This window comes from Lynx canadensis, chromosome X (genome assembly GCF_007474595.2).
Source record: "Lynx canadensis isolate LIC74 chromosome X, mLynCan4.pri.v2, whole genome shotgun sequence".
Taxonomy (NCBI): domain Eukaryota; kingdom Metazoa; phylum Chordata; class Mammalia; order Carnivora; family Felidae; genus Lynx; species Lynx canadensis.
This window is the reverse complement of record NC_044321.2, coordinates 120,673,735-120,698,576: the sequence shown is the minus strand read 5'-3', so window position 1 is coordinate 120,698,576 and position 24,842 is coordinate 120,673,735. Positions and strand designations below refer to the sequence as shown.

The following is a 24,842-nucleotide window of genomic DNA, read 5'->3' as shown; positions in this document are numbered from 1 at the left end:
GTGAAACCATATGGTATCTGTCTTTCTCTGTATGGCTTATTTCACTTAGCATTACACTCTCCAGTTCCATCCACGTTGCTACAAAAGGCCATATTTCATTTTTTCTCATTGCCAAAATGAACAAATCAGGAGACTATAGATGCTGGAGAGGATGTGGAGAAACGGGAACCCTCTTGCACTGTTGGTGGGAATGCAAATTGGTGCAGCCGCTCTGGAAAGCAGTGTGGAGGTTCCTCAGAAAATTAAAAATAGACCTACCCTATGACCCAGCAATAGCACTGCTAGGAATTTATCCAAGGGATACAGGAGTACTGATTTCATTCTTTTTGATTGCCGAGTAATACTCCCTTGTCTATATAGACCACATCTTCTTTATCCATTCATCCATCGAGGGACATTTAGGCTCTTTCCGTACTTTGGCTATTGTTGATAGTGTTGCTATAAACATGGGGGTGTATGTGTCCCTTCGAAACAGCACACCTGTATCCATTGGATACATGCCTAGTAGTGCAATTGCTGGGTCGTAGGGTAGTTCTATTTTTAGTTTTTTGAGGAACCTCCATACTGTTTTCCAGAGTGGCTGCACCAGCTTGCATTCCCACCAGCAATGCAAAAGAGATCCTCTTTCTCCGCATCCTCGCCAACACCTGTTGTTGCCTGAGTTGTTAATGTTAGCCATTCTGACAGGTGTCAGGTGGTATCTCATTGTGGTTTTGATTTGTATTTCCCTGATGATGAGTGATGTGGAGCATTTTTTCATGTGTCGGTTGGCCATCTGGATGTCTTCTTTGGAGAAGTGTCTATTCATGTCTTTTGCCCATTTCTTCATTGGATTCTTTGTTTTTTGGGTGTTGAGTTTGATAAGTTCTTTATAGATTTTGGATACTAACCCTTTATCTGATATGTCATTTGCAAATATCATCTCCCATTCTGTCAGTTGCCTTTTAGTTTTGCTGATTGTTTCCTTTGTTGTGCAGAAGCTTTTCATTTTGATGAGGTCCCAGTAGTTCATTTTTGCTTTGGTTTCCCTTGCCTCCGGAGACGTGTTGAGTAAGAAGGTGCTGCGGCCCAGGTCAAAGAGGTTCTTGCCTGCTTTCTCCTCGAGGATTTTGATGGCTTCTTGTCTTACATTGAGGCCTTTCATCCATTTTGAGTTTATTTTTGTGTCTGGTGTAAGAAAGTGGTCCAGGTTCATTCTTCTGCACGTCGCTGTCCAGTTTTCCCAGCACCACTTGCTGAAGAGACTGTCTTTATTCCATTGGATAGCCTTTCCTGCTTTGTCAAAGATGAGTTGGCCATACGTTTGTGGGTCCATTTCTGGGTTCTCTATTCTGTTCCATTGATATGAGTGTCTGTTCTTGTGCCAGTACCATACTGTCTTGATGATTACAGCTTTGTAATACAGCTTGAAGTCCAGGATTGTGATGCCTCCTGCTTTGGTTTTCTTTTTCAAGATTGCTTTGGCTATTTGGGGTCTTTTCTGGTTCCATACAAAGTTTAGGAGTGTGTGTTCTAGCTCTGTGAAGAATGCTGGTGTTATTTTGATAGGGATTGCATTGAATATGTAGATTGCCGTGGGTAGTATTGATATTTTTAACAATATTTGTTCTTCCTATCCAGGAGCATGGAATCTTTTTCCATTTTTTTGTGTCTTCTTCAATTTCTGTCATGAGCTTTCTATAGTTTTCAGGTTATAGATTTTTCACCTTTGGTTAGGTTTATTTCTAGGTATTTTATGTTTTTGGTGCAGTTGTAAATGGGATCAATTCCTTGATTTCTCTTTCTGTTGCTTCATTATTGGTGTATAGGAATGCAATTGATTTCTGTGCATTGATTTTATATCCTGCGACTTTGCTGAATTCATGGGTCAGTTCTAGCAGTTTTTTGGTGGAATCTTTTGGGTTTTCCATACAGAGTATCATGTCCCCTGTGAAGAGTGAAAGTTTGAATTCCTCCTGGCCGATTTGGATGCTTTTTATTCCTTTGGGTTTTCTGATTGCTGAGGCTAGGCCTTCCAGTACTATGTTGAATAACAGTGACGAGAGTGGACATCCCTGTGGTGTTCCTGACCTTAGGGGGAAAGCTCTCACTTTTTCCCTATTGAGGAGATATTAGCCATAGGTCTTTCATATATGGCTTTTATGATCTCGAGGTATGATCCTTCTCTCCCTACTTTCTTGAGGGTTTTTATCAAGAAAGGATGCTGTATTTTGTCAAATGCTTTCTCTGCATCTATTGAGAGGATCAAGATCACATGATCTTGTCCTTTCTTTTATTGATGTGATGAATCACACTGATTGATTTGCAGATATTGAACCAGCCCTGCATCCCGGGTATAAATCCCACTTGGTCGTGGTGAATAATTCTTTTAATGTGTTGTTGGATCCGGTTGGCTAGTATCTTGTTGAGGATTTTTGCATCCGTGTTCATCAGGGAAATTGGTGTCTAGTTCTCCTTTTTAGTGGGGTCTTTGTGTGGTTTTGGAATCAAGGTAATGCTGGCTTCATAGAATGAGTTTGGAAGTTTTCCCTCCATTTCTATTTTGTGTAACAGCTTCAAAAGAATAGGTGTTTACTCTTCTTTAAATGTTTGGTAGAATTCCCCTGGACAGCCGTCTGGCCCTGGTCTCTGGTTTCTTGGGAGATTTTTGGTTACTGACTCAATTTCTTTACTGGTTATGCCGACCCTCCTTTAAAGCCTGGGTTGTGGTAGGTCCCTGCCCTGGTCACGTCTTGTCTCCTCACCCCACTACCTGACTGGCTACCCCAAGCCTGTCCACCCCCTGGTGGGGAGGGGTCCCACCCCTGCCACCTGGCTTGCATTGAGGGGCTGGGGTGGGCATTGTGGGAGGGATGGGCACGGGCTCCTTCTGAAGGCAGACCTGGGGGCCTGTCTGCTCTGCCTCCCTGCCTCTTGGCTGGTGCTTACGGAATCAGTGCTCTCTCCCAACCCCAGGGCCCTCCTGTCATCTTCTGCTGAGACACTGGGACCCACACCTTGGTCACCCACAGAACACCTTCCATAAATCCCACCTTAGAGGGAGCCAGTAGGGAGCAGGCAGAGGGGGCTGGGCCGGGGGAATGGGGGGGGTGTCTGCTCAGTCCTGTCCTGTCCCCCTAGTTAGCCTCTTTTTTTTTTTAATTTTTAAAAATGTTTTATTTATTCTTGAGAGAAAGAGAGACAGAGCATGAATGAGGGAGGGGCACAGCGAGAGAAGGACACAGAATCTGAAGCAGGCTCCAGGCTCTGAGCTGTCAGCACAGAGCCCGACGCGTGGCTCGAACTCACAAACCATCAGATTGTGACCTAAGCCGAAGTCGGATGCTCAACCGAGTGAGCCACCCGGGCACCCCCCGCCCCTAGTTAGCCTCTTGAGGCTAACTGGCCAGCCCCGTGGTCAGGCCCTTCCGTCTTCCGGAGCCCATTTCCCAGTGGCCCCTGCGGTGGGTGTGGGGCCCTCTCGGCCACTTCGTCTAGGGGGTGGGTGGCTGTGATCCATCCCCCCCACCTGGGCCCACAGCCCGAGGGCCCCCCGGGGCCTCCTTCACTCCCTCTGGGACTCCAGGCACCTGGAAGCCGCCTCTTCCTTTTGTGGGACACCCAGGCAGGGCAATGAAGGCAGTAGAGGGACAAAGGAGTGTCTCCTGAGTCTCGTCGGATCGGATCGGGTGTGGATGTGGAGTATGATGTAACTTCATTACCACCACTCTCCTTTAATCGGCACCCAAGGGGCTGGAGCCTGGAGGCTGCAGTCCCCGCTCGGGCTGCCCAGGAGCCAGGAGCACAAACCAGAGCCTGCCACCGAGTCTGGAGCCGTGGGGAAACTGAGGAAAGCTCGGAACATATCACAGGCCACGTTGTTTCTGTGTGTTTTCTCTCTGATTATACAGGTGATGTTCATTGGAGAAAGTACTATAAAAAACAAAAGAGAGAAGAATCCCCTGTAAATCCATCTCCAAGATACAACCACTGCTAACGCTTTTCTATTTTTGTGAATTTCCTGATAGTCTTTAAAGAAAGTATTGTGTAACGTTGAACCCATTCGCACATACGCACGTACGAGTGAAAACTCAGCCAGCCACCCGTCCCTCCCTGCCTCTGTCCGAGCTGGGCTGCCTCCTACTCACTGAGACCCTTGCTCCCAGAATTGGGGTCACACTGCTTTAAGCAGATCTTTTTGCTTAATATTTTATCGTGAGAATTTTCCAGCCACGTTCTTTTTTTTTTTTTTTTGAAGTTTATAAGCATTTTTTCCCCCAAAAACAGTATAAGCATGTTCTATACAGTTTGGGAAAAGGGGGAAAAAATCTCAGATTTCCCTCGCACAGTGTTTTTATATATTCTTTCTCAGCCTTTGTCCATAAACAGATATTTTATAAGGTAGGCCTCAGAGTTCCCATGTCATTTTATATCTTTTTTTGAGAAACAGGCTTGCTGTTGGCAGACTGTGGTAGGGCAGCCGTATGCTTCAGTGAGGTCGACACTTCATACCGAAGATCGTTGTAAAGGTTTTGCCGCTAAAACGAATTTTGGTACCTCAATAAGTTCAGTATAGAATGACCTCAGGGCCCGGCAGTTGCACTCCTAGGCATACACCCCAAAGATCTGAAAACAGGGACTCAGACGAAGAGTTGCACACGGGTGCACGGCAGCACTGTTTGCAGTGGCCCCAAAGTGGAAACAACCCAGTGTCTACTGACGGATGAACCGGCCAGCGAAATGTGGTCCCTGCATTTGGGGGACCAGTAGGGAAAATTCAGCCGTAGACAGAATGGAGTGCCGATGCCTCCTGCAGCCTCGCGGGAACCTATAAACCATGCTAAGGACATTGTTCAGTTGCATTTATGTGTGGACAGAAAAGAGAGCGGTAGGGGCTGGGGTGAATGTGGAGACAAGGGGCAGGGGGTCACCTTCCGGGGGGATGAAAATGTGCCAGAACGAGATACAGGCTGTGGTTACAGAAAAACGTGAATGAGCTAAGTGCCACTGAAGTGTATACCTAAAAACTTGTTTTAGTTTATTTAGTTTTGAGAGACAGAGAGAGAGAGAGAGAGAGAGCGCAGGAGAGGGGCACAGAGAGAGAGGGAGAGAGACAATCCCAAGCAGGCTCCACACTGTCAGCACAGAGCCCGATGTGGGGCTCACACTCAGGAACTGTGAGATCATGACCTCAGCCAAAGTCAAGAGTTGGACGCTTAACCGACTGACTGCCCCACCCCCCCAGGCACCTCTGAAGTGCACCCTTTAAAATGGTAAAAATGGTAAATGTTGTGTTAGGTATATTTTACAGCAACACAAAAAACTATGCTGCTCTGCACAGCCTTGTAATTCACGTGCTGTTATTATCATTTAGGATCTACTACTTAGAGATGATTTATTGGATCAAAGGGGAAATGATGAACATTTTCAAGATTCTTTAGAGTTATTAACAAATTTCTCCAGAAAGTTTCCCCTTTTAACAGCAGGTGAGATTCAGACAGAGTGTGTGACTGGGCGACAGGGTCAGCCAGGATGAGGGAACCCTTAGTGCCGTGGGGTCTGCGAGGGGCCGCTGTCCTTGGGACCTGTGGAGCCGGGGCTTGCCAGGTGCTTTGGTGTCTGGGGACCCAGGGCAGCGAGTGCTCTCCCAGTGTGTAAACGGGAACCGGGCCACATGCTAGGAGAGTGTGAGGGCCGCCTGGGCCACATTAGAGCAACGGGGCGCACCTCCAAGGCTTCGATCCCCTCTCCCCACCGTGGAAGTGGAGTGACTTCCAGCTCAGCCTTGGGTTGGAGCGGCAGGTCTCTGGCCAACCCGCCTGGGCCCATGTCGGCAGCGGGGACCAGCTCCGTGTGTGCGGAGTCCTCAAGCAGGGAGCACCGAGTCGCTCTCTGGAGGGGCAGTGCTTGACGATCCGCTGGCTTTGCGAACGCACCGTGACACCAGCGGGATTGGCAGTTGGGGGGGGGGCGTTGAGGTGGGCTTCGGGCTTGTGTGGGTGTCGCAAGACGAAGTGGATTTCTTCTGGATTGTTCCAAAGGCGGGAGGTTTGTACTTGATGAAGGCAGCATCTTCTAATAGAGTTTCTGACAACGAGCGTGGCCAGCAAGCACCGCTCTCCCCGGATCGGAAGTGGCATCGCCAGTGTGATCCTAATTGTGGATTCCCTCTGGATACAAGGCTCCCTGGCCTGGTGGGAGAGACAGACGTAGAAGCAGAGCTGAGGGCCACCTCGGAGGCTCGGGTGGGGCCCCTAGGGGCCTGGCTTCCCCTCCGAGCTGTGGATGGGGACGAGCTGTGGATGGGGACGTCTCGCCTGCCCGTGGGGAGTCGAATCGCAGGCCTGTCAGGCCATGTCCACACGCTGGGTCTCCTCTTTGTCCCGGGGTGTTCGTTGGGCCTTTCGTGGCGCCCTCAGCATGTGTCTGCTTGCCAGCGAGTGTGACTCTTCGGCCAGGGATGGATGCACCTGGCACCTGTCCTTGCGTGGGTGTGGGTGACAGGAGGGAGCCAGGCAGTGATGAGCGGCTACGGGGGGGGGGGGGGGGGAGGAAAGAAGGATGTGTGAGGCAGGGGACGGAGGAGACCGAAGGATAGAGGCTCACCCAGCTTAAGCAGGGACGTGGCGGGGGAGGGAGGGGAGGAGGAGACCCTCTGGAAGGAGAAGGGGATTCAACACGGGGTCAAAACCCGCCCCCCTACCACCGAGCCCTAGCGCCCACCCACACGCGCCACCCACTCCCACCCCCCACCCACAAAGGCCACCCTCACGCACGCTCTACCCACACCCCTGTGCCCGTTCCCACCCACCCACACTCACATGCCCCCAGCCCTCACCCCTGCCACCCTCGTGGGCACCTACCTCCCGCGTCCCCCCCAACCGCTGCTTGTATAGAAAGGACGGGCTTTCTTCCACGGTGGCCTGAGATGCCCCGGCGCTGGGCCCCCGCTTCCTCTGCTTCCCACTCGACGCGCTTGTGCGAGCACTCTGAACACAGCCTGGCACAGTCGCCCTTCGGCAAACCGGAGCGGCTCTCTGTTCCTGCTTTGTGGCTATTCGCAGTGACAGCCGTCAGGCCACCCAGCCCAGAAAGCTCCATGGCCCCGAGCCCCCCAGTGTCGCCCTCCAAGTAGGTGATGGCATCGCGAGCTGCCCAGCGGGCCTCCCTGCCCCCGGCTGCCCCTCCACACGCAACCGTTTTGAAATCTTTCTCAACTACAGAAAACATACAGCCGTCCGACCTCGCTTTTGGCCTGTTGGCCTCAGCGTCTCTCCCCTAAAAAGGCAGGTCCGAAGCCGCCTGCGCACACCCATCCCTGACCCCATTCTATTCCTTCCCTTGTGGGCGGATTTGGGTTTGTCATCCTGATGCCCGTTTTCTCCTACTGATACCCTTAATGAGCACAAGTGTTTCCATACGCCACACGCACGAGCGAGCCCGATTCTTTGATCGATTCTACCCACGGCACATCCTTGGGCTGTTTCCCCGCATTGGCCATTGTGACACGATGCTGCTGACACCCCAGCGGCCAGAAGGGGCATCTTTCCAAATGCTTGTGGCTTGCTTCGGGCTCCCTCTTCCGTGAGTGTTGGTTTTCCTGTTGGATAGTCCTTTATCGGTTCTATGCTTGTAAGGATCTTCTCACAGCCGATCTTCTCTTGTCACCGTGCTTATGTCCTTTGTTCAAATTTATGTCTTTTCCATTCTTGCTTGTCTGTTTTGTAATCTTAAGAATTGCTTCTCTGTTGCAACATCATTGACATTGTTCTCTCGCCTCCAAGGTAGGCGATTTTGCTTTGTCCATTTAGGACTCTGATCCATTTTGGATCGCCTGTCGGGGGCTTGGAGTGTGGGCAGCAGGGGAGGAGCGGGAGTGGGTCCCGGGTGTCTCCGTGGGGACAGTCTCTGGCGTGTGTGCACGTTTGCCTGTGACCCGAGGAGGGGAATCTGAGGGCAAGCCGGCCTCGTTTCGGACAATGTTGAGGCTGGTGTGCACGACTTTCTCTAACTCGAGATGGCAGGATGAGGGCAGGGCTCGAGGCAGGAGGAGAAGAGGTCTTGACACAACACTGGGTCCTCACTGTGTGCCTGCCCCCGAGATACTCTGCCCATCCCCCACACTTCCGCAGCCCGCCGGTGGCCCTCACCCCCTGTGGGAGGGGCTCATTTCTTACTTGTCACCGGCTGTCTCTGCCCTGCTTACCTTCATCGGCTTGGGGGGCCCACCCTGTGTGAGGAAGGGGAAAGAGAGGAGGCTGAAGGAACACGCGGGTCAAAGGGAAGGCTGCTGGGCTGCCCAGGCGTCACTCTGATGACTCATGACCCATCTCTGCGGGCGCCCATCCTCCTCGTGACATCCCAGCCCACCCCGCATTCCCCTCCCCACTGTCTGGGCCCAGTTTCCATAGCAACGCTGCAGCCGGAAAACCAACAGATTCCAGGGAGAAAGACATTCCTGCGTTTCTCAGTGTCACCTGAGCATCCTGTTGCACACTTGTGGCTCTGCTCCAGGAGTTCCGGGGAGACACCTACCCCTTGGAGATCCCGAGGACAGCCCAGCCCTGTTGCATTTTAGGGAAGCACTTGACTTAAGGGCGCTGGGGCGCTGGGAAGCGGCCGGAACAAAAAGCCCCACTTTGGAGCGGTTGCTAATTTCTGTGGTGCAAGTACTCCCATCACGGCCACCAGCGTGATGTCGCTGAACACGGAAAGAGATGCAGGTCCCGCGCCATTATATAGGATGTCCTCTTTCCAGACACGCGACGCGTTAGGAACCCTGAGAGTGCAAACAGGAAAGGGTAGGAAGATCATTAGACAGTCGTGAGCTTGGAGTACTGGCTGCCTTTGCTTGTAATATAATTCATTCCGTTGTAAGATTAGTTCATCAAAATGGCGATAACGGCCGTGTTTAACAAGGGGCTTGCAAATTTCCTGGCAGCTTCACAGTCAACTCTGCTAAGGGCTCCAGGGCCGTTCCTGCCATCCCTGTGTCTACAGGCTTTCCCAGACGGCCCTTTCCTCGCCTTTCCAATGCACACCTGCCGCGGGCCTCTCCCCTGCGCGCTCAGCCTCGACCCTGCAGCCTCTCGGGCTGTACCCGCCACATTCGCACACTTACCATTAGTTGCAAACCAATACCTTCTTGGCTGGTTTTTGTTTTCTTCTTTATGATTTTCTGTGTTTTTCGAATGCTCTGCAATGAACCTGTGTTTCTTTGATGATTAGACCCGACTGATTAAAAAAATCTTTTCTGACTATGGAGAGTTTGGGGAGAGGGAGACCTAAATACTGAGGTTCTTATTTACAAGGACATAATCAAGTAGCAGATAGGTAATTATTTGGGCTCCATGGCTCAGAGGAGCCACTGGTTGGCCAGGGGGCCCTAGGACTCCCTGTGCTTCCTAAGACGGCCTTCTCCTTGGAATGACAGCCAGGGCTTGATCTGTTACGCGGCAGCCAGAAGACACGATTTTGCAGTTGGGTTGGGCATCTGTGCGAAGAACCCCATCCCCCTGAGACACCCAGGGACAGGCCCTGTGGGAATTCGGAGACTGGGACCTGTGCCCAAGTGCGGCCCCTGCCCGCTCTTCTTGCCGAACCTCTGTCCTTGCGCGGGTGCTGGGTCCGTGGGCCCTGCACTCTCCGTGCTGCCTTCACTTCCCCTTGCAAACCAGCCTCCCCTCTCCTTTTTCCTGATGCGGGCCAGGTGCCCCTGCTCGGGGAGCCTTCCCTACCCCCTTCCTAGATGGGGTGTGGCGGGCCCTGTGCTTCCTTGGTAGCAAAGGTCTGCTTCAGTGGCGACCCGCTGGGTGTGGCCGTTTGCAGTACCCCCACTAGTGCGTGTGCTCCCTTCCGTGAGCTGCCGCCGCCATTTCCCCTCCTTCGGGAACTGCTTCCCGATCCGCACCCTCCGCCGCTCACTGGCCTCGTGGCACGTGTCCTGAACTCTGTCCGTGTCTGTTGGGGCCTCAGTCAGGGCCCAGCGCACCCAGGCTGCTGCAGAAACGAGCAGAAACAAGCGGCCAGGCTGGGGCCGGCCCTTTGCCCCCGGTTGCCTGGAGGGCACACCTTGCTCCGCCCAGCGGGGCCCAGAGAGCACTCCGCCCTCCGCCCACCACCCACCACCCACCACCCACCACTGGGGGTCTCTTCCTGGAAGGCTGCAGCAGCCCAGCCTCCCTGAACACCGCCCCCAACTCCGACCACTACGGCCCCCGTCTGGCTCATGACCTTGACTCCCTCCCTCCCTTCTGCTCCCTCAGTTTCCTCATCTGCAAAATGGTGGTTGGGGTCAGGATTCCGGGGGAGACGCACATCAAGGCACCGGAGAAATGGTGATGGTCTTGTAAGGGTCGCTTCCTCGGCACCTCCCTTAGGTTGCCTTGCGGTGTCAGGAGGGAGGCTCTGTGTGTCACCTTCTCTCTTCAGCAAGTCTGTCATTGCCTTGACGACACAGATCCTGTCCTTCGTGTCTGCGTGCTCTTTCCAGCCCTCCGGCCCGAGGCCATTTATTGACTGACTCCCGTTGGGAGAGGAATCAAGGTCTTCCTCCAGCCTTGCTGTCAGATGAGCTTCTAGACACCAGCTCTGGCCTCAGTACTGCCCGAAGGAGTGAGGAGGACGGAGGAGTGGGTGGCTTCTGCTGGAGGAGGGCCGGGGCGTGTTCCAGGGCGAGGGCAGAGCCCCCAGACCCAGTGCACGGTCGCCGGGGCTCCCCGAGCCCCGGACGGCACCGTGTAGGGCAGGGCGAAGGGGGCTCACTTGGGAATGAGGGTGGAGAGCCCACCCGCCACCGGCGGCAGGTGGCGGAGAGCGGGGCGGGGCTCGCCGCGTGCTCACGGGGGCGTGTCTCTGCCGCAGGTGAACGGGAAGGAGCTCTCCAAGCTGTCTCAGGAGCAAACCCTGGAGGCCCTGCGCTCCTCCAAGGAGCCCCTAGTGATCCAGGTGCTGAGACGCAGCCCCCGCCTCCGGGGGGACAGCTCGTGCCATGACCTGCAGCTGGTGGACAGTGGCACTCAGACCGACATCACCTTTGAGCATATCATGGCGCTGGGCAAGCTGCGCCCGCCCACCCCGCCCATGGTCATCCTGGAGCCGTACGTCCTGTCTGAGCTGTGAGTCGCCCTCAGGAGGGCCCCGGGCCCTGCCTCCAGAGAGGGCACGCCACCCAGACGCTGCCTTGCCGCAGCTCTGGGCACGGCAGGGAGACCCCGACTGGCCTGTCCTCTCAGGCGGGAAGCAGGCTCCCTGGCCTCCAGAGCTGACTGTGGCATCCACGGGCTCAGAAACTCCTAGGCTTCTAGCCTCAGGCTGGACAGCAGCCGGTGAAGGGACCAGGGGAGGCCGACATGCAGGTTCCCTGTGGTAGCTACCCCAGGGCCAGGGGACTTTGCTGCCTCGGCCCTTCCTTCTTCCTCCTCTGTCCCCCTCTGCCGTCCATTGTCTTCTGCCTCTCAAGCCTCCCTCTCTGAATCTTCCACCATCCTGGTCTGTCCCATCCATCTCTTCGGCTTCTTTCTGGCCCACTCAGAAGAAGGGCCTCTCGTCCAGGCCCGTGGCTCACTCCGCTAATCTAAACCCGGGCTGCAGGGAGGTAGTCCCGGGATCCCCTCCTCTGCCGAGAGCGAGGCCCCTGGCCGCCAGCAGCCACGCTTAGCCTTGGGGCCAGGAGGGCTGCCCCTGGAGGTAGAGCGGGCCCTCCTGCCCTCCCCAGCAGTCCTCTGGGGCCTGGATAACTCCTGGGGGCGTTGCATGAGCGGGGCCAGTGCCAGGTGGGAGGGACACCTGTAGTTTGGAGACGCTGGTACCCTGTCGGCCGGTGGGGGCTGGGCGACGGGGTGGGGCGGGGTGGGGAGAGGTAGGCATGCCTGTGTCCTCAGTGCAGCCCCCTGCGCACTCCTGTCCAAGAAGCATTCCCGGCCTTTGCATGGATGCATGTAGCTCAGAAGCAGGGGCTCCGTGCTGAGCGCGCTGGGACCGGCCAGCCTGGGGGCTGAGGCTAGGGCATGAGAAGACCAGATGGTTGGCCTGACCCCCCTTCTCCTGGGCAGCCCCCCCATCAGCCATGAGTATTATGACCCAGCGGAGTTCATGGAGGGCGGCCCACAGGAGGCAGACCGTATGGACGAGCTGGAGTATGAGGTGAGCCAGGCGGCCAGGCCGGGACAGGGCCCACAGCCAGCTCCAGGGGCCAGCCCCGGGATGGCTGTCTGTCGCCCGGCTCAGGCCTGGCTCCTGTTGTCTGCAGGCGGCCGAGCCTTGTGGCCCTTGCCCACGCGCGACTGGTGACTCAGGCTCACGGGCCAGGTTGGGTCAGGTTGGACCGAGTCGGGGAGGGCACGGGAGAGGTCCCTCAGCCAGTCCGTGTCAGCGAGTGTGTGTCCCACGCATGTCCGTGTCCCGTGCGTCCCGTGTGTCTTGTGTGTGTCTGGGCATTTCCCGGTAGGGTAGGCCGTGGCACACTCGCGCCCCTGGGGATGGCAAGAGAGACCCTCTGAGTCGGAGGCTGGAAGCTTGGCTCAGGTGATGTGCCGCTGCTGGGGGTGGGGCTGGGCTGTGGGGCTGGGCCGCGGCTGCCGGCCGTGCAGCACGCCTCCGCGCTCACACGTTCTGGGGGCTTCCTTCCTCCGCGCCCCCCATTCCCCGCGTGGCAGGAGGTGGAGCTGTATAAGACCAGCCACCGAGACAAGCTAGGCCTGATGGTTTGCTACCGCACGGACGATGAGGAGGACCTGGGCATCTATGTTGGAGAGGTACGAAGGCGGGGCGCAGGAGTAGAGTGTTCTAGGAGGCGGTGGAGCCCCGCGCCTCCTCCCTGTGTGCCAGGACATCAGGGCCAGACTCTGATGGTGTCCACCTGCACGGCACCAGCAGCGGGGGGAGGCACCGTGGTGGCGGGTGTTGACGCAGGGTCTGGCGCGTGGAGAGTCCCCGCACCTACCCCCGTGGCCCGTCCTTGCCGCCCAGGGCACTGAGGCTGCGCATAAAGAGCCGCCGGCTGGGGATGGGGCCTGCTTAGCATCACATAGGGCAGCTGATGGCCTCCGTGTGTGTGTTCAGCCCTCCCCAGGGGGGGGGGGGATGGGGACAGTGATGGGGACAGTGAGCGAGGCCGAAGTCCCAGCCAGGCTTTGTTCCCCTCCCACGCCCTGCAGCCAGCCTCTCCCGGTACTCACGGGATCCTTCTTCCCCACCGGCCCATGGCAGATGTCTGTGTGTCCGCAGGAGGGTGGATGGCTCCCCAGCTGCCCCCCACGTGCTGGTAGAGCTCTGGTCAAGTCAGCCTCCGTATGACTGTCTGACTGTCCACCAAGCCCCAGGGCTGATATTTTGGTGTGGATGTATGCAAGGCAAAGTGTCCGGCTGCCGCCACTTACCCAGCCAGTGACAGGTTTCCATGCAAAAAGAGTATACGAGTGCCAGCTGGGGGCACGGGCCTGGGCCTGGGGGTGGTGGCCAGGGGCTGGGAAGCTCTCGGCTGGCAAGTTCGCGGCTCGTGCTGGGGAGCGGTGACTAGCCCAAGACCCGGTTTTGTTCCTGCCTCCTGGAGCTTGGAAGTTTCTGGTCTGAGCTGCAGACGGAGCAAGCAAGGAGGAGGCTTCAGTTTGCTTTGGGGGGTTGGGGGTCCCCAAGGCGAGGCTGCCCCTTGCTACCCAAAGGGAACCTTAGCGAAGCGTGCCGGGCCACCGTGATGCATCTGCCTTGCAGGTGAATCCCAACAGCATTGCAGCCAAAGACGGCCGGATCCGCGAGGGCGACCGGATCATCCAGGTGAGCAGGGCCGGCAGGCCTGACCGAGGCCTCGCTGCCCTGGCCGCCCAGCTACCGGTCCATAGCCAGCCCCAGCTCTCTCCGGCTGTGCCTGAAAGCAGGGGGAGAGCTGGGTCTCCTCCCTCTCCTGTACTGCTGCCCCTGGTGGCTCCCGTGTGCTCATGGGATCTGCTGGCATCGAGGAGGGCCTGTGCCGCTCTGGCACCTAGTCAGCCTCTCCATCCATCCTGCAGGCATGAGCACCCCCCCCCCCCCCGCCCCACGCCACATTGTCCTCGGGGCACAAGTGCTCTTGCACGGGCCGGGCTGTCCTGGTCCTGAGCACCTTCCAGCCAGTTTCCATCCTGTCAGAGCTCCAGAGCCTCTCCTGGCTCACGGTGCTCTGCCTGGAGCTCCCCGCGAGGGCATCCGTGCAGTTCGGCCGGGGCCCGTGCCACAGCCAGCCCTGGCGTTCTTGTTGACGGTCCCTTGGCTTGTCACAGATAAATGGCGTGGACGTCCAGAACCGGGAAGAGGCGGTGGCCATTCTGAGCCAGGAGGAGAACACCAACATCTCGCTGCTGGTGGCCCGGCCTGAGAGCCAGGTGTGTGTGCCCGGTGGGATACTGTGGGACCCCTGGCATCGGGCTTCTGCCTTGGAAGCTGCTGATCTGTGACAAGGGCGAAGATATGCCAGCGGCCCGGCCCCGCTGGAGGGTGGGTAGTGTCTTTGGGGCGCATCTGCCCTTCCGGCCTCGGATGGCTGAGTGTTCACCTTCACTGAGACCAGGAGGCCGGGTGTGAGGCCTAGAGGCCGCTGTGGGGGGCGGTGTCTGGGGAGGTCCTTAAAGCAGAGGGGACAGCACGGGCCTGTCTCTGCAGCTGGCAAAGCGGTGGAAGGACAGTGACCGGGATGACTTTCTGGATGACTTTGGCTCTGAGCATGAGGGGGAGCTGCGCGCACGGAAGCTGAAACCCCCCGCTGCCCAGCAGGTGAGGAAGGAGGCCGGAGGCGGGTCGCGGGGAGGGCAGATGGGAGGCCGGGGGGAGGGGGGCGGGGGGGGGGGCTGGACCCAAAGGCCCTTCCGACCCTCCGACCCTCCGGCCTCCGCGGGCCGCACGCTGAGTGGGGCTCGTCTTTCTGCCCCAGCTTGGCAACGAAGAGGAGAAGGGGGTCCCCGATGTGGGCACGGGCCTGAGCAACAGCCAGGAGCTGGACAGTGGGGTGGGCCGCACCGACGAGAGCACCCGCACCGAGGAGAGCTCCGAGCACGACCTGCTGGGCGACGAGCCCGCCAGCGCCGCCGACACCCCCGGGGCCCTGCGCAAGAGCCGCGACCTGCACTTCAGCATGGACTCCCTGCTGGCCGAGGGGGCGGCGCTGGGCGGGGGCGACCTCCCGGGCCTCACGGAGGAGGAGTACGAGCGCTACCGCGAGCTGCTGGAGATCAAGGGCCACCTGGAGAACGGCAACCAGCTGGGCCTCCTCTTCCCCAGGGCGTCTGGCGGCGGCAACGGCGCCCTGGATGTGAACCGCAACGAGAGCTTGGGCCACGAGATGGCCATGCTGGAGGAGGAGCTGCGACACCTGGAGTTCAAGTGCCGCAACATCCTGCGGGCGCAGAAGATGCAGCAGCTGCGCGAGCGCTGCATGAAGGCCTGGCTGCTGGAGGAGGAGGGTCTCTACGACCTGGGGGCCGGCGAGCCCAAGAAGCACGAGCTGTCGGACATCTCCGAGCTGCCAGAGAAGTCGGACAAGGACAGCACCAGCGCCTACAACACCGGGGAGAGCTGCCGCAGCACCCCGCTGCTCGCAGAGCCCCTGCCGGAGAGCCCCCTGCGGCGGGCCGCCGCCGCCGCCGCCGCCGCCGCCGCCGGCAACTCCAACTTGAACCGGACCCCTCCCGGCCCCGCCGGCCCCACCCACCCCAAGGCAGCCCCTCCGCAGGGGAGCCCCGCCAAGTTCCGATCTCTCTCCCGGGATCCCGAGCTGGGCCGGAGACCGCACTCGGAGGAGCGAGTCCGCCGGAGCCCCAAGCCGGGCGTGACCCTGGAGCGCGTGGGCCCCGAAGGCAGCCCTTACCTCTCGCGGCGCCACCGCGGCCAGGGCCAAGAGAGCGAGCACTACCACAGCTGTGTGCAGCTGGCCCCGCCGCGCGGCCTGGAAGAGCTGGGCCACGGGCCCCTCACTCTGGCCGGCGGCCCCCGGGTGGGCGGGGCAGCGGCGGCCACCGAAGCCCCCCGCATGGAGTGGAAGGTCAAGGTGCGCAGCGATGGGACCCGCTATGTGGCCAAGCGGCCGGTGCGCGATCGCCTCCTCAAAGCCCGGGCCCTGAAGATCCGGGAGGAGCGCAGCGGCATGACCACCGACGACGATGCGGTGAGCGAGATGAAGATGGGCCGCTACTGGAGCAAGGAGGAGCGGAAGCAGCACCTGATCCGGGCCCGGGAGCAGCGGAAGCGGCGCGAGTTCATGATGCAGAGCCGGCTGGAGTGCCTGCGGGAGCAGCAGAACGGCGACAGCAAGGCCGAGCTCAACATCATTGCCTTGAGCCACCGCAAAACCATGAAGAAGCGGAACAAGAAGATCCTGGACAACTGGATCACCATCCAGGAGATGCTGGCCCACGGCACTCGCTCCGCCGACGGCAAGCGGGTCTACAACCCTCTGCTCTCCGTCACCACTGTCTGAGCCCCGCTGTGCTCCGGGGCAGGCCTTCTGCCCCCCTCCCCCCCCAGGTCCAGGGAGCCTCCCAAGACCCTGTCCCCTGCTCTCCCTTAGAATCTAGTGTGTGTCTGTGTGTACGCACGGCGTGTGTGCACCTGTCTTTGTGTGTGTGCACAGGACCTTGTTGCCAGAGAGAAGCCCCCGAGGAGAAGGGATGCCTCTCTCCACCGGCTACTTCCTGCTCTCCAAGCACAGCGGCCACGTCGCCAGCTGGCACGGGGGACACCCTTTCCGCTGTGTGCCGGCCACGCGTGCCTAACGCGAGCGCAGGCACACGCACGCGCACACGCAGTCCCCTCTCCGGAGCTCTCGGCGTGGGTACTTGGGGACGGGAAAGGACTGAAAAGGAGAGACGAAGAGGACTGTCCTAAGCACAAGAGAATGCCTGGCTGTGAAGCTGAGCTCGGCCTCGCCCCCTGCCGGGAGACTTGGTGATTTGTAGACAAAGGCACCCCTGAGTTTTGTGGTTTTTCTCCCTTTCTGTGCTTGCCGGTGGTTGTTTTTCTGTTTTGTGGACTTGCCCTGGGGGCTGGCGGCTCCTTCAGGCGGCCTGACAAAGCGGAACCCCCAGCGATGGCTGGGAAGGAGGTGGGTGGGGGGGGAAGGAAGAGAGGGAGGGCTGGGGCAGGGGGAGGGAAGGGTCGGGGAAGAAGGGGAGAAGGGGAAGCAGCTTTCTTGGTGGTCTCCGCCGTGAGGTGTGGGGATGGGCAGCCTTCGATGCGGCCTGCGAGGCCCACTCTGGAGCCCACGTCCTTCCCCGATGACCGAGGGAGAGCCAAGATGGAAGTAGCAGTGGAAGAACTCAGTGACAAGACCCGTGCTGACCTTAGGGAGCGGCCGCACCCAAGAGGGACGGGCCGGCCAGCCGGGTTGCCTGGGGAGAAGACGCTCCCTAAGTGTGGACCCGGCCCAGGCCTCGGGGCCATCCCGGCTCAGAGAGCCTCAGACCGGAGGCACACAGGCTGCCTGCCCCTGCCCCCCCATTGGCATTGGGAGAATAAAGTAAGCTGCCTTTTTGAGGTGACTCCTGGTCTCTCTGTGTTCATTCTCGTTGGGCCAGGAGACGGGAAGAAGGTTTTGGGGGGCGGGCATGGGCAAGGCATGGGCCAATTGAAAGCTATGCTCTGTGCCTTCTCGGTGTGTCACTGAGGAACGGCAAGGTCTTCTGAAGTCCGTCGTGTACTCTGGGAGCACACACGACAGTCACCTGAATTATTTCAGAAGTGTGACGTGGTCACAGGGATGGCGCCCAGATGCAGGAAGGATGGCAGAGGACTGGCTTAGCGCCGGTGGCAGGGCCTGCCTCCGGCATGTGGCATGTGGGTGAGGCCGGCACTAGGTGGTCTAGCGGAACCCTTGAGAAGTGGGCTCCACCCTCCCCCCCCCCAGCTCAGGAAGCACTCTAGAAGAGGGAAGGAGCTGGGAAGCTCTTTTTGAAGTATATTTATTTTGAGAGAGAGCGCACGCAAGTGGGGAAAGGGCAGAGAGAGGGAATCCCAAGGCTCCACACCATCAGCACAGAACCTGATGCAGGGTTCGAACTTACAAACTGTGAGATCAAGACCTAAGCCAAAACCAAGAGTCGGATGCTTCACCAACCGAGCCCCCCAGGCGTCCCAGAGCTGGGAAGTTCTAGAAGGCACAAACTCCTCTCCTTATTTGGGGACCCCCATGGGGCCTAGTACGGAGCTTGCTGAGTAAAGGTCTTTTGGCCACATGGGTGAACATCTGAGTGGTCAGAGGCCCCTTCCATGTTGGGAACTCCCAGAGGGGCAGCCAGATGTTCGTGGTTCCGTTCAGTGCAGCAACTGGGCATGTGCTAAGTGCTGGGTGGGGGACCAGGGCCCCAAAGACCGCAACTCCGGGGGCCCCAGCTCGTCTTGTGTGCAGTGCCCCCTGGGGTGGGCAGCACAGCAGTGAAGGAGCTGTCTCCCAAGCACACGCAGGACGCTGCCAGCAGCCGAAGTGCACAAGGAGGCATTAAAATTGTATTGAAACATCAGCGTAGGCCTCTCATTAATCCCCCCGATTGACTGAGATGGGTATGAGCGGGGAAATCCCAGTAAGTGTTTCCAGAAGCCACCTGCTCTGTGGGAAAGGCTGGGCCCTGAGGGCGGGCCACAGCGGGGGGTGGCGGGGGGTGGGGGGAGAAGGCCCGGTCCATCACACCGCAGGCCTGGAACCCCCCAGCACATGGGGAGGGAGGAAAGGGCTTGTAGGTGAAAAGGGGCAGATGGGAAAGGAAGGGGTTGGGGCTGGGGACAGGCTTTCTCAGCCCTCCTAGGCCTCTGGAGCCCAGCACTAGGCACATCTGTTCTGCAGAGGGGCCAACTGGGCCCCAAGCAGGCCCCATAGAGGATGGGGCCCCAAAAGCCTGGCCCCGGCTGCGGGAAAACTGGCTGGAAGCCAACTGGAGACTGGGGCCAACCTCTCTGGCTGCTGAGGGACTCACTTTGATGGCTCTAAAGGCACCCCATTTTTGTCTGGGAGGAGAGAGTGCCGGAGGCCCAGTGTTCTTGGGACGTGGGCCAGGACGGGCCCGTAAACTGTGTGGAGTCCCTTGCCACGTGGAAGCTGGCACCAGGGGTCCCGGGAGAGGTGGCGCCAGGAGGGCCAGCAACCCTTAGCTATTGCTGCCCTGGAACGGACGTCACGTTTGGGTCCTATTGCCGTGGAGCAGAATCAAAGAGCCACCGGGCAGCCACAAGCGGCCACTGTTCGCCCTGCGTGCCTGGCACAGGCTGTTGGCAGAACCCCTCCCCCTTCACCCCTCGGCAAGGCGGGGGAGCAGCAATCCCTGCCAGCAGGCGCCCCCCGAACCCCCCACCGCTGGTTTCCCGGAAGTTCGGGAAGCCCTTCAGCCAGCGGTCCTAGCCTTGCCTGACCCTCGGGGGACTCTCGAGGGTCCCCTGCTGCTCCAAGTCTCCTGCCGCACCCCTGCTTCTGGGAAGGAGTCAGCCCTTCCCCACAGCCTCCATTCCTGTCACTTTGTCCCCACCCACTTCGAGGACTGAGAGTCAAGGAGCGGGGAGAGGCTGGTGTCCCCTAGCCCGAAGGAGGTCCCCAGGCAGTCCCAGGTCACAAGCCACCCTCCACACACCCGGGCCCTCCCAGTGCCACAGAGCACTAGGTGCTCAGGGGAGACGGGGCACTGAGACGAGATGCAGGACGAACTGGAAGAGGCGAGATTGGCTCCTCAGAGACGTGGGGACTCACGTCACCTTTCCTTCCACTTTCCTGTGCCTTCTACGCGTCCCGCTGGACACCACGAAGTGAGAGCACAGGGGGAGGCAACACGGAGGTGGGGTGCGGGACCTGGAGGGACCACCCCGCCGCCCGCCGCCAGGTGCAGCGGCCTTAGCCGCACCAGCGAGTAGGGGGGCCCACGACGCCCCACGGCAACAGTGCGGGAGGTACGCGCTCGGGAGCGCGGCTCGAGCCCGGGGCCCCGCGCAGGTGGCGCTGCACCTACGCGTGCTGCTGACTGCCACGTTCCAGGGAAGCCGGCCACGGCCCCTGACTTTCTCTGGGCAGCTGCCCTTCTGCTGGCAGGTCACCGGGCCCTCTCCCAGGCGGGCCACAGAGACCCTGCCGTGCAGCGGCCGGGTGAGGGCGGGAGAGAACGAGGCCGTCCCCTCTGCCAGAAGACAGCAGGTGCTGGGTAGAAGCGCAACCCCACGGCCTGCCCAAACCTATGCGGGCAGCTGGGAGAGGCAGAAGGCAGACACCGTGGGCACCGGGCAGGGAAGGCCCAACTGTGGCCAAGGAAGGACAGCCTGCGACAGCAGAGCGAGGCCCCAGCCAGTGCCTGCGCCATCCAGGTGGCTAAGGGGACCGGTGGCCCAGCTCTGCGCATGTGCAGAAGGCACGAAACGCGAGTCGGGAGCCCACGTCCTGAATACCGGTGACAGCCAGCAACCGTTTATTGAAAGTAGCAAGGAGGGCCCCTCGGTGCCACCTTCAAGCCTGGATGTGACTCTTGGCACTGAAGGCCAGGTAGTAGATCACCAGGCCGATGGCTGCAGCCAGTACCTCGGTAGAGACCCAGGGTCCATTCCAGGTGCCCTGCAAGAAAGGAGACCAAAGCCACCTCAGCGGAGAGAAGGGCGAGGAACCAGCCAGCCCCGGCCACCTGCCCTCTAGGGCGCGAAGGCACACCGACCCTCTCCCGGCCCGTCCCCACCCCTCAAAAAGGGCAAGGCTTGTGGCGTGCTCCCTGCTTCCCCTGAGACCGGCTGGCCTCTTCAGCACGCTTACCCGATGGTCCACACTGACTGTGAACAGGGGTGGGATGATAGAAATGTCCTCGTTATTTCTCTGAGCCTGCAAGGAGATGCTGGGGTCAGGGGTGCCGCCAGGCAGGGTGGGGAGAGGTTGGACGGGCAGGAACGTTGGCCCAAGCCACGGAAGACAGAAGAGCCGGGCAAGAGAGAAACGCGGAAGGTGCGAGCACAGGCGTGGCAGGTGGTCAGGAAGGCACGCCACCCCCCCCACCCCCGACCCTGGGTCAGCCTTCTCTGTGAAGGCAAGGCCCCTAGCGGCCTGGAGCTCGGGTAAGAGGCACTACAGGGCGAAGGTGGCCGTGGAAGTGAGGTGCACCCTCCCTCCTGTAGGCCTGGGCGGGGCTCCGGGTCGCTGATACTCACCTTCCTCAGCAGACTGTAGGACTCCTCGTCAAAGAATCTGACCTCATAGGTGCCTGCATGGGCACTCTTGTGGTCTAGGCTCCAGGACACCTGGGTTGGGTAGGTTTGACCGAGGTGGGCACAGTGGACACATCCAGGCCCCCCGGCAGCACTGACACAGTACCACCACCCGCAGCCTGAGTCAAACAACCGCAATCCTGCTCCACTGGGCCATCCCTAGGGCTTCAAAGTCATGCCGGTGGGCAGGTGGCCTCCCCCCAAATGACAACCGCGGCATCAGCATCCCTTACCTGATAACGTCCCACGTCCTGGCCCCGGGTCACGGGAAATTGTTTTCCACTGACATCAGCATAAAGAGCCATATTCTGGGACGGGACAAAGAGAGAGTCACCTTCTCCCCCCCGCCCAAGTCAGCAGAAACCCCACTGTGCTGCTCACAGCAGCACTCGTGGCCTGTGGGCAGGGAGGCTGGGCACACTCAGGGACCACACTGTGTCTGGCAGGGGGCACCACGTAAGAGCCATGGACGTAGGCCTGCCGCAACCGGAGCGATGCCAGGAAGCCGACCCCCGTCGATGCTGTTACTGCCTCTGCACATCTACCCGCTATGGCCCGACCTCCCTAACCCACGGCAAGCCTGTTAACTGTGAACACGGGTGGGGTAACTGAAGTGTACTCATTCCTCTGAGCCTGGGAGAGGGTGTTGGATCAGGGGGTGCCCCCGAGCCACCCAAGGAGTGTTGCACTCAGAAAAGACCACCTAGGCAAACAGCAACCAGGAAAGGGCTCCGGGCTATGGGCGCTCAGGAGCCGAACCCCTGCTGTTTCTCATTTCCCAGCACCCTTACAAGGCACAGCAAGACGTCTACCTACGTTTCCACACCGAGGCAGACTAGGAAAATGTTCTCTTAACACCTGCTTCACACAGTCTGGCCTGGTTGTGCCCTACCCTCTCCTCTACCCGTAAGTCAAAATCCTCAATCTCCCTCTGTCTACATGGGTCCCTGGGTCTGATCCCATCAACTGCCAGTGAGGACCTGATGCCCAAGGTCCCAGGCTCCCTGTGGACCTCTGGCTCTGGCTGAATCCCCCCTGGACCCTGCCTCACCTGGACCCTGTTCTTGCACGTCAGGGAGATCTCCACGATGAAAACGGTCTCAGTGGAAATGACGGCATCCGAGGTGGTGTAGTAGGAAGGGGTGATCTGGGGCTCCACGCAGGCCTCTGCTGTGGGGAGAAGGCAGACGTGCCTACGTAAGGCCCAACTTGTGGGTGCTGGGCTGGGGGGCAGAAGGGACTGCCCAAACCCACTTCCCAGACCTTGTCGGCTGACACACGGGGCCCTTTGGAACCTGTCAGGTGGGATGTGAGAGACAGATCCGAACACTCAGTCAGAAGTGCAGTGGCGGTGGAAGGGGTAGGGTGGGATGGCCTTGAAGGAAGGCCAGGGCTGCGAAGGCTTTGTACAGGCGGAACCTCAACGGAAGGGCAAAAGAAGAGCAGGTGAGCGAGCACGCACGTGGGAGGGGGTGGAGGCGGCAGCAGCAGGACGGACTCACCGCACAACTGGGGCCTGTGGCTGGACCTGTGGACACGGAAGCCACGCGAGGGCTTGGGGTTGCAGCCGGACCTCGATTCAGAGCCGTGCACAGCCCTGGCCGGTTTATTGAAGGCACCCTCCGCAGACACCAAGCATGGTGCAGCTTGCAACCCGTGAGGGCTTGAGATGCAAGGGTCTCTGCCCCCACCCACGGCCGGCAGAAGGCCAAGACTGGCCCCAGTGTCTCCGAGGGAAGGAAACGGGCACAGCTTGTACCCTTTAACAGGGCTGCCCCGAGAGAAAGGAGGCTGCCTCAGCCATCATCACGCTGCTCGAGGCTGCAGGGAAGGAAGGACACTGCCTAAATCACAGGGTGCCAAGCAGATGCTACCAGTGGGAAAGTTCTCAGCCAGCTGCTCTCTGAATGTGTCCTGGCACAGCCATGCATGAGGCAGACGGAGAAGCTTTGCAGCTGGGCAGCAGGAGGAAGATGCCTGGGAACGTTAGTGGGGGCTGGTTCTCAGGGGCCACATCTGTGCCCCGCTAAGCTTGGCTTTTTTCCTAAGGACTTTGTGGAGCACCACAGGGTTTTACAGTCAGGTTTGTCCCTTCCAGACACCACTGGCTACACCATGGGTAATTCCTGAGGGGCAGGTGAGAAGGGCGCGGGTAGGGAAGCCAGTTAGGCTGATGAAACCCTCCAGGCACCAAAGGCACTGGCCCGAGTGGCGGCGTGGTGTGGCGCATAGGTAAAGTGAATGTGTACAAAGTATCCCTGACTCAGGCCCCCCCAGACTTAGCGCTGGCTCCTGCAAGGACCTCCTCCTCAACACGCTTCTGGACTCCAGTTCCTGAGTTCAACCCCGCCACCAGGTGTTAAGAATCCCTCAAGAGGGGCGCCTGGGTGGCGCAGTCGGTTAAGCGTCCGACTTCAGCCAGGTCACGATCTCGCGGTCCGGGAGTTCGAGCCCCGCGTCAGGCTCTGGGCTGACGGCTCGGAGCCTGGAGCCTGTTTCCGACTCTGTGTCTCCCTCTCTCTCTGCCCCTCCCCCGTTCATGACTCTGTCTCTCTCTGTCCCAAAAATAAATAAACGTTGAAAAAAAAAATTTAAAAAAAAAAAAAAAAAAAAAAAAAAAGAATCCCTCAAGAATGTACATGTAGATCTGACCGTGGCTCAACTCTGTTGAAAAGTCCTGTAAGAATACACCAGGGCCTCAGGGAAAAAGTCAAGGATCTGGCCCGGCACTCAAGCCCTCCCCCACCCTTTTCCCCTTTCTTCCCTCTTTTCCAATCTAACTTGCCCACGTTCATGGTCCTTCTGCCCGGCCCCATCCCCGCTTCCTCTCTTCACTTACAGCTCCCTTCCTGGGGAGGCCTGGCCCCACTGCACGGGGTCAGGTGGCTCCTCTCCCACTAGCCTAGTCTTTCACTCGGATAGCCCTGCGCTGCCGAGTTTTGCTCTTGTCCGACCACCCCCACCCCCTCCAGGACTGGGAACTCCGGGTGGGAGCAGGGACGTATGTCACTTTCCCTGCTGGAGCTGGGAACGAGACAGACTCTGGTACTCTTCCTCGGAGGGGCGGACGGGGGGGGGGGAGGTTTGGGAAGTTTTGGCTGTTTCTTCCAGCAGCCTGGCCGCTGGGTAAACGTGTGTGGTGCAGGAGCGTGTGGTGGCCTCGGTCGCCGCGCCCCGGGGCCACCTGCCTCTCGGAGGAAGAAGGCCCAGAACCCCGCTTCGCCCGCACCCCTCCTCCCCCCACGCACCACCAGTCGTGGGAGAGAGGCTCGCCAGAAAGGGGCTCCGGCCAGGCCGCTACCTGAGCAGCAGGAGAGGCTGGACAGCAGGAGTAGCGCCAGGGCGCCGAGAGATGCCACCGCCGCCATCGCCTCTTCTCTGCCGAGAGAAAAAGGGAGAGACTCCCCTGAACACGAGGGGCAGACGAGGAAGCGCGACGCGTAAGCAGCGGGGGCAGCCAATCAGGCGCCGGCGGGCCAGTGACGCCACAGGCGGCACTGACGTGTCCCCTCCCCAGACCAGAGGCCTCGGCGGCCGCCCCATCAAGATGGCGACGGCGGCGGCGGCGGCGGCGGTGGCGGCGGCGGTGGCGCTCTCGGCGCCGGAAGGGGGCGTGAGAACCGGCGCGTCAGCGCGCGTGCGCACTACTGGGTCCATGCCGGCTCCCGGCACTTCGCGCC

The 24,842-nt window shown here is 59.4% G+C and overlaps 2 protein-coding genes across 5 annotated transcripts in view; one reads left to right on the top strand and one right to left on the bottom strand.

Annotated features, from left to right (window-relative positions):
- The window catches only part of PDZD4 (PDZ domain containing 4), a 32,155-nt gene extending 15,073 nt beyond the window's left edge, over positions 1-17,082 (top strand). The window contains exons 2-8 of one of the 3 annotated variants that reach the window (XM_030304896.1): positions 10,843-11,078; positions 12,033-12,123; positions 12,636-12,734; positions 13,690-13,752; positions 14,235-14,336; positions 14,614-14,724; positions 14,882-17,082. In XM_030304896.1, coding sequence (XP_030160756.1) covers positions 10,843-11,078; positions 12,033-12,123; positions 12,636-12,734; positions 13,690-13,752; positions 14,235-14,336; positions 14,614-14,724; positions 14,882-16,423 — 2,244 coding nt within the window. In that variant the 3' untranslated portion in view covers positions 16,424-17,082. Of the gene's footprint in view, positions 1-10,842; positions 11,097-12,032; positions 12,124-12,635; positions 12,735-13,689; positions 13,753-14,234; positions 14,337-14,613; positions 14,725-14,881 lie in introns of all 3 variants that reach the window. The other 2 variants (XM_030304894.1, XM_030304897.1) reach the window with 2 other exon arrangements.
- Positions 17,083-20,353: 3,271 nt separating this feature from the next.
- On the bottom strand, positions 20,354-24,603 carry SSR4 (signal sequence receptor subunit 4). Of its 2 annotated transcripts, none has more exons than XM_030304899.2 (6): positions 24,464-24,603; positions 22,214-22,332; positions 21,396-21,470; positions 21,106-21,195; positions 20,717-20,782; positions 20,354-20,524 (listed from the first exon to the last, which is right to left on the bottom strand). In XM_030304899.2, the coding sequence occupies exons 1-6, from the start codon at positions 24,528-24,530 to the stop codon at positions 20,420-20,422; spliced, it is 522 nt and encodes a 173-aa protein (XP_030160759.1). In that variant the 5' UTR covers positions 24,531-24,603; the 3' UTR covers positions 20,354-20,419. The 2 variants fall into 2 exon arrangements, with proteins under 2 accessions (XP_030160759.1, XP_030160760.1); XM_030304900.1 differs by having other exon boundaries at positions 22,214-22,329; positions 24,464-24,578.
- Between the last annotated feature and the right edge of the window lie 239 nt (positions 24,604-24,842).

Coding starts and splice junctions, on each gene's coding strand:
- SSR4 (XM_030304899.2), bottom strand. CDS start 24,530: ATGGCGGCGGTGGCATCTCTCGGCGCCCTGGCGCTACTCCTGCTGTCC. Junction 21,196..21,395: donor AGGACGTGGGACGTTATCAG/GTAAGGGATGCT, acceptor TACCCAACCCAG/GTGTCCTGGAGCCTAGACCA. Junction 20,783..21,105: donor CCTACAGTCTGCTGAGGAAG/GTGAGTATCAGC, acceptor ATCTCCTTGCAG/GCTCAGAGAAATAACGAGGA.